The following is a 15,314-nucleotide window of genomic DNA, read 5'->3' on the forward strand; positions in this document are numbered from 1 at the left end:
TGAAGCCAAGTATCACCATGAAAAGGAAAAGCTATAACAATATTAGTTAGGAGGCTGGCAAATATGAAGCTAACAACTACCCTTTGGGTATGTATGTGAAATATTTTGGGACTGATAAGAGACCCTGTTTAAGTGACAATAAATACTCATTGCACAGAATGGTTAGTTGTGTAATTGCATATCATTTTTCAGGTCTAATTCGCCTGCAAGAGCTCATCAAAGCCCCTTCTAGATATAACATTAAAATCAAAATCCGTCAACTGCCCTCTGGGAATAAAGATGCCAGGCCTTTACTCAAGGAGATGAAGAAGGGCAAGGAGTTCTACGTAATATTTGATTGCTCACATGAAACAGCAGCGGAAATCCTTAAGCAGGTAAGGGGAAAGGGGTGAAAAAGCACGACATTAATTTTTGTATCCTGAAAGTTGTCAGCCTCTCTGGTTTTCATTTTCTGGGAAACACTAAAACTGAATGTATTTACCAATTAGGCCATAGGCTTGTTAATACCAGAGACATAAGGTGTTATAGAACATGTGGCAACATCTGAGCACTCCACAAGGCTTCAGGGCTTCACAGAGCCATAAGGACCAGCAGCAGTATTGATGTCTGACGAGAAGCCCATAGATATCCTGCAGAAGGAAATATGCATTTCTTTTTGGTACTTCAGGTTCTGCTTGACTAGGAAGATTGTTGGATTTATTTTAGCTTGTCCTGGTTTAATCAATAGAGTTTTTATGTCTTCCCCACAAAAAACAAAAGACCCCATTTTGGAGTGCTTAGGTGGCAGCTCACGTTGAGCTATTGCCTCCACAGAGGCTGCACATCAGGCTCAGTGCTGACTACAGTAACAACGGGGCATTAATCCACTGCAGACAAGAGTATAACTCTGCATTCCCATCCCTGTAACAAAGCAAGATTTGGTCTGCTGGCGCTACCTCATTACATTTTAAACTCCAGTACAGCAAGAAGATGGAACGGAGACAATATCAGAAGAAAAATGTATACTTTAAAACAGGAAGAGAGGCTATTGTGTAAGGGTTGACATGGCCCTGACCTAAGCATGAGAGTTGGGCAGCCACACAAGGCAAGGACAAACACCACAAAGCCTGATGTTAATGGGCTGGGACGTTACCAGGGGCATACAAAGAGTGGTGTAAATTAGAATTTACTGTTGTCACTTGCTATATATTTCTAGACAATCAAAGTCTAAAGCACTGGCTCCTGCAATTGGCCTATAGACAATAATTCCAAGTGAGAAATACATTGTGAATGTCATTTCCCTTTTTGCTGCAATTGTAGGTATGAGGGGTTGTTTTTATTGTCGGTCAGTCTGATGGGAAACACTGATCCCAGAAGACCACCAGAGAGGTTCCACTGATCTCAATGCACAGATATGGGCTGTCCCATAAAGGTTAAAACCTATGCTTCCATCCCAGAATGTTCTGCTGAAATATTTAAGTTATGCAGAGCAGCATTCTATATCAAAATAAGTAAGACAACTTACTGGTTGCATTAGTCTGCGGAGCCTGAAACAATCCTCTCCACACTGGAAAATCTTGGTCTTGTGAGTCCAGATTTGCAGGATGGTGTCCTAAATCGGATGCACTACAGCTGAGAGCAGCACACAAGTTCCTATGAGCTAGTAGGGTTAGATTTACTGCTATCAGGAAAGTTGGCCTGTACTAAATTTTAGGATTTTCTCAGTGTAAAAGTTATATGTTTAAGATAGAGCAGGGCCAGATGCAGGCGTGATGTTGGGAATGTGAGGGAAGAGCAAGGGGAGGGTGCGCAATCACACAGCTGCCCTCTCATGTGATGCGGAGTGCACTGTAGCAGGCGGCATTAATTGGGAAGGGGGGTGGACAGGAGAGCTGCTGTCCCCTCACTCTGCTCCCTGTAGGGCTGTCCAAAAACATTAAAACACGACAACAGGAACAAGCTGCTCCAAAGTGAGATATGTGGGGGAAGAGTTAAACTGACAACACAAATTTTTAAAAAGATCTGCAAGAAGAAAGTACAGATGTCTGGCACACTGCAGGAGGCACAAAGCTTCAGATATACCAGGCTGAGTATGAAAAAAAAAAAATAACCTTAGTGTCAAAAGAAGAAGAGGAAGTGCTAAAAGATGCACTAAGACAGGGCAAAGTGGCAGAACAGTTTGTGTGGGAAATGGCTCAGGGAGACAACTGACAGGCTGCAGATACAGATAATGCTCTCCAATGCCTTAAGAACTCAGAGAAGGATGGTGAATGACAGTGTGGGAGAAAACAGGAAAATTAAGCGAGGTACACCTGTGGGTCAGAGCTGCGGGAAGTGAAGCAACATAAATATAGGCTAGAAAAAATGGGAAAATGGCTTTTATACGAGATAGTTCTGTGGCTTAATCTAGATGCTGGCAGCAGTAACTCAGGTGTTGAAGTTCCTCCCTGTCAAAGGCAGCTGTGAAATGTGAAGGTGTGGAGGACTCTGAATTCATGTGGGACTCATCTGATTGTAGGTTAGCTACATGAAGTACCATGGTTCAGATTCTCATCATTACACACACAAACCCCTATATAATTTTACACTGAATGAAAACCAGATATTGAAGAGAATACTATAGAAATTATTTTAAGAAAACTCTGCAATATTAGTAGAGAATATGTTTTACTTTGTAAGAGATCCAATAGGTATTATGGGAAAAATAAATATCATTGTTAAAGTATATAAGATTTCTAATAGGAGTAGGAATCGGAGCCAACAGTCAACTAAACCTGTCCCCAAAGCAACAATTTTTTGTCTGCCTACTGTATTTACAATAACGTAGTAGATGTTTAGCAGGCCATGCAGGGGAAGATAAATAAAGGAAGTGGAGATTTGTAGCAGGTTGGGTTGCGGAGGGTATTTTATAGATTAAAAATGCAGCAGGGTCACACAGGGACGTACCCACCATTACTTATGCTTTGTTCTTGTGTCCTGTTCACCCACCAAGCCTGCATAGGTTTCCCCCCAAAAGTCTTGCACAAGGGTCTGCATTTCCCCCCCTCCCCTAAGCCCAAGGGTGCCCCCTCTGCACCAGGATCTGCTCCATCTCCTTTGGACAATCCCCCAGCACAGGCAGGCAGCGTCCCTCACCTCCTTCAAGCCTCACCTATGCTGGGAAAGAGGCAAAAGCCCACTTCTCACCTGCTCTGGCCGCGTTTCCCTACTGGGGGCCAGTGAGGCATACCATAGCAGCATTTCTGCTGCCAGCCTGCCTCTGAGCTGAAGGCACAGGCAGGGCAGAAAAGCTACTGCCTTTCCTCCAGTGGTGCCCATGCCACCGGGGTTGGCAGCAGCAGCAATGGCTCTGCAAGCGGGGCCACTTGCGCCAGCACTCAGGGAGCACCGGCTGTGGCACGGCTTGTTTCCCAGGAAGGGAGGGCAAGGGACGCCGCAAAGCTCTTTCTGGATGCAAAAGGATTAGCACATGCAGAGTTATGTCCTGAAAGAGTCAGCACATGGAGCTGTGTTTGGGAGTGTGGAGCTACCTGACCCAGCCGCATTACCAGGCTGTGGGACCAGGGGAGTTGACCTCTTCACTTGCCTCCTTCAACCTCTTGTTTACAAAACAGCACAAAAGGTTTCTTCTCTTAAACAAGACTATATTTTGCTTATTTATAGCTTCAACTAAAATACCATTGAGCCACAATTCTTCCTTGTGCACAGCAAGAACAGGCAAATCAATAACCTAATTTAAACAAAATACAAAGCCTGCACACAGCTGAATAACCTATTCCCTAAACTCACACATTTCCCCTTCTCTCTGACATGCTGCAGAAAACCCAGGCTTTCACAGTCCCCAACCAGCTTAATGAGGCCTGGCCCTCTCCTCACCCAGATCTGGAAGGAGCAAGAGGAAATTGTGATTATTAATTGCTGCCTTTTCCAACAGTCACTTTGAATTTTCTCTCCGCATTCCCTCACGAGGGTTGGTAACCTCATGTGACCGGCGCATGGCAGCTAAGGGAGTTTTCCAGCTCTGTTGCCTGTACCAGGTAACCACTCAAACCAGCAGCCTCACTGCCCAAAGTGACCTGCTCCACAGGGATCAGGATATTCCGAAATTACTTGAACCAGGTGGTTATGCCAGCAGGGTTTTCAAACAAGACGTACCACACCAGCAGAGCTGACAGAAAAAGTTGCAGCTGGTCTGTCACTCCCATAGTTTACTTGCAAATCTTGGCTGCTGGAGCTTTAAAGTTCATGAAGACTGAACAAATCATCTGACAAGGAGCAAGATCTAGTAGAGAATTAGATGCCAAAAGCAGGAGCTAAGTGCAGCTGTGGCTTCTTAGGGTAAAATTGTGATCTCCAAAGTCCCATTCAGGATCTGCTTAAGCTCTGTAGGAACCTCCCCATTTGACTTCAGCATTGCGTGTCCTGCTCTGCTCCGAGGGCGCCTAACATCTCTCTCCATTCCAAGCCTAAAAATAGATATCCCTGAAAGAATGTTAGATAATAAGGCACCCTCCAAACTTGACAAAGACCAGCAGGACTGAGTCCCTTACACAAGGAAGCTGGAAACACTTTCTCTTAAGGAAAAATCTGGTCGTTACAACATTTACCTGAAATATTTTGTGGTCAGAGATTTGGTGCTCTGTCTAGCCTAGGTAAGCAATCCCACATGTCAGTTAAATCTCACTATTGAAAACTGCAGTTTGTTTTATTCGTGAATCTTCCAATATATCCTGCACATACCGTACTTAGTCTGATATTGCCTTTTGTATGGGGAACTTAGTTCAAGAGGTTAAGCTCTTATGTTTAACCTTCAATTTATTCTTCTAACACACCAATAGTTGACATAGATTTTACTGCTAGGCAAACTCGTGTCATAAATTATGTTGCTACTCCCGTTAAATTATCTACTCCTTCCTCCACACCTCTAAAATAAATTTTATGAAATGTGCTATATATTTAATCACGTGTAGGACACTCACAGAGGATTTTATAAAGACTTCTATGTTCACTTTCACTATGTGACAAAGAGCAAAATAATTAATTCAGTTCCTACAGAATTATGAAAACTAAGTGTCACCATAGTATACCTTCCAGGTACAATAACAAATGTGAGTATATAAAATTTCAGTTCCTGAGTATGGTCCTTCTAGTAACTTGACAGGTAGGCTGCAGCCCACTCTCTGCTAAGAAAAGGCAGGATTAGCTCTGTTCTCACTGCTGCTGAAGAAATACCAGTGGCAGATCCCCCCAGATGCCCCCAAGCCCCAGCGTGAGAAGCAGAGACATACTCACCTCACTGGTTCTCCTCTCTCTTTTTGATTTTATAAAGGGGTTGTTGATGGGGAGACATCTTCTTCTGGCCACCTGGTTACTGCTGAATGGCATCAGATGGGGCGAGCATTGGTCCCTAGGGCATGCATGGGTTAAGACATCAGTAAAGACCATGGGCACAGAAATGGTGTGGCAGGGGTAATTCATCCTGAAATTTGCCAGTGTGTTTCAGTTTCCAAATCTAAATGTGGGTCTCTACAGAAGTAAATGTGGCCATTGCCTTGGAAGATTTATTCTGAGATTCGAAGATACAGCAGCACAGGCTATAAATCAGAGTACAGTCTTCTGGGATCCTTGCTGTCTATCATCATAGCTGCACTATGCCGAGACCTCTGCTCCTCTGTTCTTGTTAGCTGTGCTGTCTAGATGAACTAGTTAATAAACTGAGTGCAGTGCCATCCATGCTACATCTTGCACATGTAGCTGTTCTTTGCTTCCTTGGAAGATGCACTGGGTGGTGCGAATTGAAGTAAACTTTCAAACGGAAAGAGTGCTTTCAGTCTTGGTACTGTGAGATGATGTCCATGCTGGAGTTTGAAAGGTAATGCTGCTGCCTTAGCTCCCTCGGATGTCTTCAGGAAAAAGAAGGAGCTAACCACAGCTGACTGGGATGTTGGGCCAACACATTTATCCTGCCCTATTGCTATGGCCCTTGCTTCCAGCTGGACTCCAATGCTAGCAAAGTATTTACAGAATGTATCTTGTTTCTTGACACGGCTCATGTCCATGTCGGAGGAACTCTATACCACTCCAGTTGGACCGCTGCTATGACTGAGTGGGATGCAGATTTCTGCTGAGTTAAGTCATGTCCAAGTAAAGCTGTGTACACAGAGTCCAGGGAAGCACTGTAAGCACAATGTAAACTTTTTATATTGAACACTTGAGAGGTAAGGAGGCAGAGGGGCTTTTATTCGTTATGGTGTATCTTGCTGATCTTAGAAAACAGTGGTGGTACTAATTAATTGGATAACGAAATGCATTCATTTAATGGTCATGAAATTAAATAATAGCATGAGTGAGGAAAATGCAAAGTGAAAGCAATCAAAGTATTTGATGCAATTCCCACTAATATGCTTTTCCATCATCTGGTTTCAGCCCTCCTTGAAGAAAGACTGACACTAGCTCTAAATGAGGTGGTGATTTTCTTACAAGATGAACAAATGCAGGTTGGAGCTGGGATATGATGCAAGCCCGGAACAGGGCACCCAAAGAGATTTACAGACATAAGAGAGAATATTTTTCTCTGGTTCTGTCAGCTTGCCATATATAATTTGACCACAGATACTTTTTCAGATTCACATTGCAGTTCATGACCCACAGCTAAAAGTACAGGTCTGTGAAAGACAAGGCCCAAACTTCTTGTCTGAAATGGATAATTAGAGATGAAAGTGCTTTATCTTATTTGCCAAGATAATCCATAATCCAACCATATCTGAGTTTGGCTGAAGAACAGATTTTATACAGGGTAGGATGGGTAGGAGATCTACAAGGAGAATGGAGAATATTTTAGCCTGATTTCACTAGTTTACATTCATCTAAGTTCCACACTAAGTAAAAGCTGTTATTATTTAAATAGGACATTTATATCAGATGCATAATTATTTAAATAATTACATGCAAAGTTATTTAAATAGGAATGTGTAATGAAATCTCATTCTAGTTTCTTATGAGCAGCTATATATACATAAACCAATCTTGTTGCCTTCCCTTCTCTCTTCTGGGCTGCTGTGCTCATTTTCTCTAGTGGGGAGGACACTTGCTCTGTGGGAAGAGCCTATGCAGCTGCTTTGCAAGGTACTTCAGAGGTGTCCCAGCCTGAAAGGAGTCTTTGCTCCTAACATGCTTTTATTATTGTCTCACTCCTGGTAGTTCCTAGAAGCTGCTTTCCCTGTATCTGCTGTGTTGCAAACACACAGCAGAAGACCACTCCTTGCAACTCTCCTATTTACACTAATAGGAGCATCCACGTCATTAAGGCTTGGGAGTCATTAATGCTTTGGGATCTCCAGCATGGTACTTGGCATTCCTCTTGCTTTTGCTTTAACTTGTCTTCATCTCCTGTTTTCCTAATACCATCCATCAGAGTGGGCATTTGGTACTGTCATTAAATCATCATTCACTGGGAATTTTACTTAGTGACTATGTTACCCTAAATCATAAATAAGTCATTATTACAAAGTCTTTATGATCCATGAATAAAAAGCACCCTATTTAGGTCAATCTACAGATCTAACTTACATGTCATAGTGATGTCTAAGTGCTATATAACTGTTAAATAATTATCATCCTTAATGACTGTTGGAGGGGAGGACAACCAGTTAAGGCTGTTCTTGTGACCAATGCTAAGTGAGAGGGCAGAGCTCAGTGGCAGATCAGGGCCCAGCCTGGGACAGATCCAACATCAACTCTTATTCTTTAACTAGACAAGGACATTATTAATGTGTGTGTGCCACTTACAAGCTCCCTTCCAGCTGTCTGTATCTTCATATCTTAATTGAATCATCATTAATACAGAAAATAAAAAATATGACACATTCATTAAGCTTTCCTGGGCTTCTGCAATACTTTATTTAGCAGAATTTCAGCGAGCATCTCTCATGGAGCCCTTGGGTGCAGGGTCTTTGGCAAATCCAGGGCACCCTTCCAGCAATTGCTATCGTGCACCTGCGTCTTGGTTACGGCAGATGACATTGCTGGCTGAACCCTGCTTTTTGCATGCAATTGCTTTTGGTTTTCAGGGGTTTTGGTTCTGTTTGGTTTTTTTGTTTTTTTTTTTTTTTTTTTTTTAAAAAAGACAATTCCATAGCGTGACTTTTGAAATCATTATTATTCACAGGTGTGTGCGTGTCCTGCCAGCTCTGTTTATAGCGCATTACATGGGAATCAATATCCTCATAAAAAGTTTTAATCAAAAATGTGTTCAGGAGGCAAACACTCCTCTCAGGCTACTACCCTTGGATTTGTGAGGAAAGCAATAGCTGGGCTACCTTGGATTAACTAGCTGGTTACCCAGTAGCAGTGTAGCTGCGGCAGCACAAGCTAGGTAATGCTTCCCAAACATCCAGGCTACACACTTTATAATCATTCTAGTTACTGTATCTGTCTAATTAATGTAGAGTTGTATTTTAAGGCATTATATGGCTTAGCATTGTCCTGGTTCTCCTTTGTCTTACTATTTCTACACAGGCAGATTGCAGTTTATATCTTCTGATAACAGTAGTGCAATGACTTGATGTCAGCTCTTCTATCTCTAGCTAGAATTAAAACTGTAATGAAACAATAATTTAAATCTGGGTATTTGTATCCTCCTATTTACACTTCTTAGTATGAACTTGCTTTCATACTAATGTAACACCATGGACTAACTGCAATCTTCCTGTAGGGGACCAAATAAATTTAGGCATACAGAGGATTACCTGTGCTCAAATCACATTTTTATAACCTAGCAGCTGGTCTGTGCCCCGTATGAAGCAATTGGGTTATTTCAATACTGTTTCAGTTCAAGGGAGACCTGCATCCTAAAAATACTGACTGGCACCTCCTTCCCATAGCAGCGACCTTAGACACAGAAATCCAATGGCTGTAGGGAGCAGAACTGAGCCCAGCCAGGTCAGCTGAGAAATACAGCATGCAAAAGTTTCCATTGATGCTACCACATATCATTTTCTGTGCATAAATAGGGAAGGAACATCAGTCTCCAGGATTGCTAGTTTGCTCATTTCTACAGGTAATAAAATAACTCTAAGAAATGGAATAGAAGAGGATTAAAAAAATAAGAAATAAAAAAGGCAATTTTGACATGTAAATTCAGTGGAGCACTTCTATAAAATAATTGCCTTCTGGCTTGATTTTTAGTGGCTGGAAATGGATTGGTTGTTTGTGATTAACACTGAGCTGTTTTTATTATCTACCACAGCTTAGAAAGTTTAGGTTCTTTCCTTTTTTATGTGAGGAATTGCAATACACAATCACACAACTGATTTTCAGAGGCTTTTGCCATGAAAGAGAATTTTGGCAAGCCAAATCACACTATTTTCCCCTGTCTTTCAAACAGATATTCAGGCACTGCTAAAACTGTACTAAAATGCTATTAATAGCAGATGCTTACGTTACTATGATCAAGACTAAATAACATTTAACCTTTGTCCATGTTACTGTCATGATAATGAATTCTTCAGTAGTTTCCTAGCTCATAATTCCTTCTCCTCTTCACAAGATCCCAGAGAGGGCAAAATGCTCGCATCATGGTAATAGTGGGCGTGGACACAGCGACAAGCATGGGTGATGCTGGGCTGAAACTGGAGAGCATCCTGCTCTATGCCATCAGGGATGTTTTATGCAAGCTTTGCCAATGATTTTTGGAGAGGGGCTGAGGGAACAAAACACATCCCTCTCGAGGTTTCCTGCAATGTGAGGGCTGGGAAGAAAAAATTCATCCTCTTCCAGCTGAGGTGGCCAGTCAGTATGCCTTTAAATGCTAGCCTTACCTTGCAGACCTTCAAAAGGTCTGACTCTGGAAAATTAATCCAGACCAGAAATCCTTTCATACCAGTTGTTTTGACAACCTCCTGCGGACCTGCATTCCCCAGGTGGAACAAAAGGCATTTATAGAAGCTTTTTTCTTTTTGTTTTTCTGGTGTACTTCAGTGAGCACTCACCAAGTGTCTTGTTCTCACTTGGTAATGGAGCATTAAAAAAAAAAAAAAAAATGCACTTAAGCACTTTTCCCTACAAATTCCATTGTCTGCCAGTAAATTCCTTTGTAACACTTCTAAACTGCAGACTAAAGAATTTCACTTTTAAAAAAACAGCTCCTCGTTATTGCTAGTCATTTTTCTTGTCCTAGAAGTTTTGCAATCTTTAATCTCTTTCCTGAGCAGAGGTGATAAAAACATAATTTAAATACAATATGATATTTTTTCCTCCTGAAGAAAAATGTGGGTTTTATTGTAGTCAAGTTTTCATAACCTGTAACGTATCGTTCCAGATTAACCCATGCTTTTCAAAAGACTGTACACTGAAAGCATCCAGTGTAAAGTACATTCACCTTTCAACCTCTTTCAACAGATTCTCTCCATGGGAATGATGACTGAATACTACCACTACTTTTTTACGACACTGGTAAGGAACACTAAACATTTGGGGGTGAATTTTCCCTGTTGCAGAAAAGACAACTAAAAATGTACACTTTTTCTAGTAGATCTTTCTTGCCATTATTCAAGGAAACCCCTGGAGAATGAGTACTAACATTCCTTAGTAATATCAGGAGTCACAATTTTGTAAAGAAGCTGTTTTGCGGTATCTGTGGGGCTGGCTAACACTTTAATACAATCAAAATTAATTCCAGTATTAATTAATTCCAGTATTGCGAAGGAAGAGCCATCAGTACAGGTGGATCAGAGTGAAACAAAGTAATGAATGAATGGTTTGGCAGCGGAACCGAAGGCAAGCACCATGGGCGGTGCGGTTCATTGCTAAAATGTTCAATTTACTTATAAAAACACAAAATCACATATGTATAAAATCACTTGGGAAATTTGATAGTAAAAGAAAACCCCTGAATTTTCTTTTATGGCACAAATCTATAAATACTTATTTCAGCACATTTTTCCTTTATTTTAACTTATATGCTATATATAAACATAACTCAATCCATGCTTAAGGTCCATTTGCATCGTAGACTAGAGAGACAGCAAAGAACCAATATTGCTACAACAATCCTAGAGGGCTGGATTATATCTGTTCATGTGCATCAGCTTATTCTTTATTTCGTTTCCATATAAAATTTTATGTGGAACTGAAAAATCGTTTTGAATCCAATAGTCAATTCATTAGTCAGAAAAGACTCTCTAGCTGTTTGGAACTTGAAGTAGTAGCTTGAAATAGTTCTCTTTGAGCCCATTTTAACATGAAGGAAAATGTGAAAATTTAGGATTTACTGTGGAACTTACAGTTTTATACAATACCAGTGAATCTAACATAAAATGGTAACCACCATCAACAATATACATGAGATAATATAGAGCTGTAAGCAGTGCTGGTGGGATCTGAACATTGTGGTATTGTAAATGTTGACATTTTGATGGTTACTGTGGTATTAAACCATGACCAGTACATTTGTCATTTTACTGGCCTGCTGGGATCAACAAAAAGTTGTTTTGAAAAACAGCCTTCAGGCTTTGAAAAGCAGTTATCATATTTCCATTGCCTGTATAAATACAGCTGTGGAGTGTGCCACACAATTATATCACTTAGAATATCCATTATTTTTCTGCCCTGTAAATGCCGAGCAGTGAAGCACATGGACTTACTGTGCACTGGTCTGACATGTCCATTAGACATACTGGCAGCAAGTCACCTGAAGGAGGCAAGGCAGGAGAAAAATTGGATTCATAAGTAGTAAAAGTGTACCGCTCTCGACATCTCTTGGAATTTTCCTTCCCCAAGTTGAGAAATAAGCTTGATATTGGCCGGCTAATTCCTCATGTTAGTTTATCAGAGCTGTAACACAGTTAGAGGACTGTTATAAATAAAAATTAGATACCGCTGTGCAGATTGGTTGCAAAATAGTGTTGTTGTGGGGAACTGATTTTTACGTTCCAACAAAGGAGATATGTGGTTTGTCATAAATTTCACACAGCTTTGGTTTATTCAGATTTATAACTGAAGCAGCCATGGCTAGGCTTTAGAGCAAGCAGAGCGTTCACAGGGAAAAAAAGCCAGAACTTGAGCTTTGGATTGAAAATCAAATATAGTTTTGGCCTAATTGTACCTTCCAAACATTTTGCTTTAAAAACACTACATGTGGTTTTGTTTGTTTTCTTAATGGTGATTTAGGATCTGTTTGCATTAGACCTGGAACCCTACAGATACAGTGGAGTAAATATGACAGGGTTTCGCCTACTCAACATTGAGAACCCGCAAGTTTCATCGGTCATTGAGAAATGGTCAATGGAGCGTCTGCAGGCACCACCGAAACCAGAGACTGGCCTCCTCGATGGCATGATGACAGTAAGTGAACAACCACAATGACGCAGGGCATCTACAGCATGCTTCGCAATGCTGTTCTAGTGGATGTGAACCGATCCCATTACTGCTTTATTTCACAATGCAAATGCTGAAGCAGCATCTGCAAAACAGACTTCCTTTTGCCTACTTCTACCCAAAAGTGCATTTGCCCTGTGAACCAATGTTGTACTCATCTGTGTGACAAACCACTGGCAGGCAGGTCTAGAGATGCGTGACAGTTTTCCATCACAGTGCCGTCCAGATAACACCGTTCATCTTATTGTTGTCAAATGTATATACTGCTGCCTCATTTCTCTAATAATGTTCTGGATGGAGTGAAGAACATAACAGGAAACAAAAACTTTCAGAGCAGATATACGATTTATAACCTGCAGGGAAAGATATTGTACATGTGGACAGGTAATAGCATTTTTAAATTGGAAAAGTGCCCTTTCTCTTCATTTCCATCATCTACAGCAACTCTGGCTTTTAAGATATAATTTAAAGATAAATGAAAGGTATCATCAAGCCAGGAAATTAGGATTTCCTCCCCATCACTCCCCCAAGAAGTAAAGGAAAGAATAGGAACAATTACATGGACAACATGACTCCATTCAGTTTTGCAGGGTGAAGGGTTGCCATCTTTTTGAAATATAAGGTAATGTATCTTATGTACTGAGTAGAGTTTGAAGTGATGTGAAATAGACTTTACTGCAGATGATTTCAGGGAAGATTTTGAAACACCCTAACATCCTGAAGAGAACTGCATTGTATGCGGTACCTCTAGCATTTCAAAAAAACCGTTGCTTGTTTGGGCAGTGCCATTGTGCTCACTCATACGCAAAGCAGAGGAGAAAACTGTCCCTGGGAACTTCTAATGTGAATACACAGGACCTGCAAGGGTAGCTATTCACACATAGCTATTCACCTGCATTCACCCAATTGTAGAACTAGGAAAAACAAAGTTCTTACTACTCATGCTCTCCTTTGTGTCTCTGACTCTTATCATCTCCTTTGCATCTCTATAATCTCTTAGTGTCCTTGATGCTTTGAAACAGCATGAGCACCAAGGAAAGCATCTTCCTAGTTGGCTATGATCATTTAACTATTCATAGCAAGTTCTGCTTATTCAGTTTGATGGTGAGCTGCAGTACTGCTGTATTTCATTAGACAATAAGGCTATGACAAGCTGCACAGTATAAGGGGATCAGGCTTACATGTCCTATTGTTAACTCAGGATTTCTCCCTTCTGGTTCATGCTATACTGTTTGTATATAATGCCTCATTTCAGCTTGTGGGAAGTCAGCAGGGCATGGTCAAGACAGTTTTGAGTTCATGTCCCACTTTACACCCAAACTGCACACAGAGGCCTAGTTGTTCTAATGAGATCTTTGGGTTTCTTTGCAATAATTTAAATAGAATACAAAAATCAGAGAAACAAGTTCCAGGACTAAATCTTAGTCCCTTTCTTCTTGTGCACAAGTGCAGACACCAATATAAGGTGGTTTGGTTCAGAAAATGAGGTGACCTTTTGTTCCTCCATGCAACCCCAAGCCCTAAAACAGAACAACAGTGGGGGGAGAAATAAAAGGCTAAGGGAAGTAATATAACCTCCCTGTTGCTGCACAGCAGGATGGGTGAGTAACAAGTTACACAATCACAAGATTCAAACAACCACGTCTGGCAATGCTGCCAACATACAAACACTGTGGGATGCATCATGTTATCAAGTAAAAGCATTGGTGGTCCCAGGTAGGAGTGCAAAGTGAGGTGCACTAAAGCATTTTCACCAAGTACCTCCAGAGTCTCTAGGCCTGGGACGCAGGCAGACTGGGACTCCAGTGGTCAAGTAAAATTCAGTCCTGAATGGACATGTCCCCAGTCTAATGTAAAAGCTGATCTGAAGTCCATTGACATTGATGGGAAACTTTCCATTGATTTTGAGGGATTTTGGATCAGGTCTTTAGTCTCTGGGTCCACTTGGAACAACTATCTGTTTTAAGACACTTGACACTGAGAACAGCTGTTATTGTCTCTTCCTGCTTGCCTCACCATTTATAATGTTTTCAATTTGCTCTGATTGTGGGAGCATTGTTTTGGGCAGTTCCCGACTAGCATGTCAAGAGCGATTCCTCATCTGCAGTATATTAAGATTAGTTGATAAATTCAGATCACATTTGATTGCCAGCAAAAACCTCCAATGCTGATAAGACTGATGCTGTTGTAATTTACTTAGGTAAATGAAACAGACGAAGAATCAAATCTATTAATTTCCCAAAGGAATTGCATGGGAAAGGAATAAAAAATGGATTAGCTTTGCAGTTCATATAAATGAGTCTAGTTTCCCATCTGCAGAGTTAGTACTTTTTTTTTAAGGTCGCTGCTTAATTATTCAGTAGCTTTACAAGAAAGGTAAGCACTTCATTTTTACAGCATCCCTGTTCATTAAAGCAAACATGGCCATTCCCACCTCACACATGAGAGCACTGAGGCACAATGCAGGTGAAGGTGAGATTTTTCTAAAACTTGAGAGTGATAAAGAGTGACAGGGTGTGCAATCTCAGTTTGGGATTTACTGGGCATGCTTTTAAACCAATAAACCCATTCTCAAAACGAACACAGATGCACAAACAGCATCCGGTAATGTTAGTAACATTTAAGTATCTAAGGGCTGTATTCCTCTGCCCTGTCTTAGACAACTAGAAGTTAGATGTATAAATCCAACTTAATCACCAAAAAAGACACCTCAAAAAGACAGTCCACGTCTCTCTCGGACAGTGTGGGAGGTATGGCAGGGGAACAGCCCTAGCCAGATCTCAGTGGGGCCATTTCACACATTTGTGCCAAAAGCCAAGATCCTCGAGGACAGTAGACACTTAAAGACAGTAGATGCCTGTCTGGTGGGATACCTACCAGGTGCTCGGTGGCATTGATTTCCCTGGAAAACAGGGCCTGCCTACCTTGTGGGGAAGAAAGCAGTCCCACAAGTGCCATGA

General features: G+C 41.2%; 1 protein-coding gene across 2 annotated transcripts in view; it reads left to right on the forward strand.

Annotated features, from left to right (window-relative positions):
- The window catches only part of GRIK1 (glutamate ionotropic receptor kainate type subunit 1), a gene marked incomplete at both ends in the record, with an annotated part of 166,081 nt that overhangs the window by 101,905 nt on the left and 48,862 nt on the right, over positions 1-15,314 (forward strand). For both annotated transcript variants that reach the window (XM_082330683.1, XM_082330684.1), the window contains 3 exons: positions 193-374; positions 10,378-10,431; positions 12,148-12,321. In XM_082330683.1, the coding sequence (XP_082186809.1) occupies positions 193-374; positions 10,378-10,431; positions 12,148-12,321 (410 nt within the window). The remainder of the gene's footprint in view (positions 1-192; positions 375-10,377; positions 10,432-12,147; positions 12,322-15,314) is intronic.

The sequence above is a fragment of the Platalea leucorodia genome (genome assembly GCF_965183815.1).
Source record: "Platalea leucorodia genome assembly, chromosome: 2".
Classification (NCBI taxonomy): domain Eukaryota; kingdom Metazoa; phylum Chordata; class Aves; order Pelecaniformes; family Threskiornithidae; genus Platalea; species Platalea leucorodia.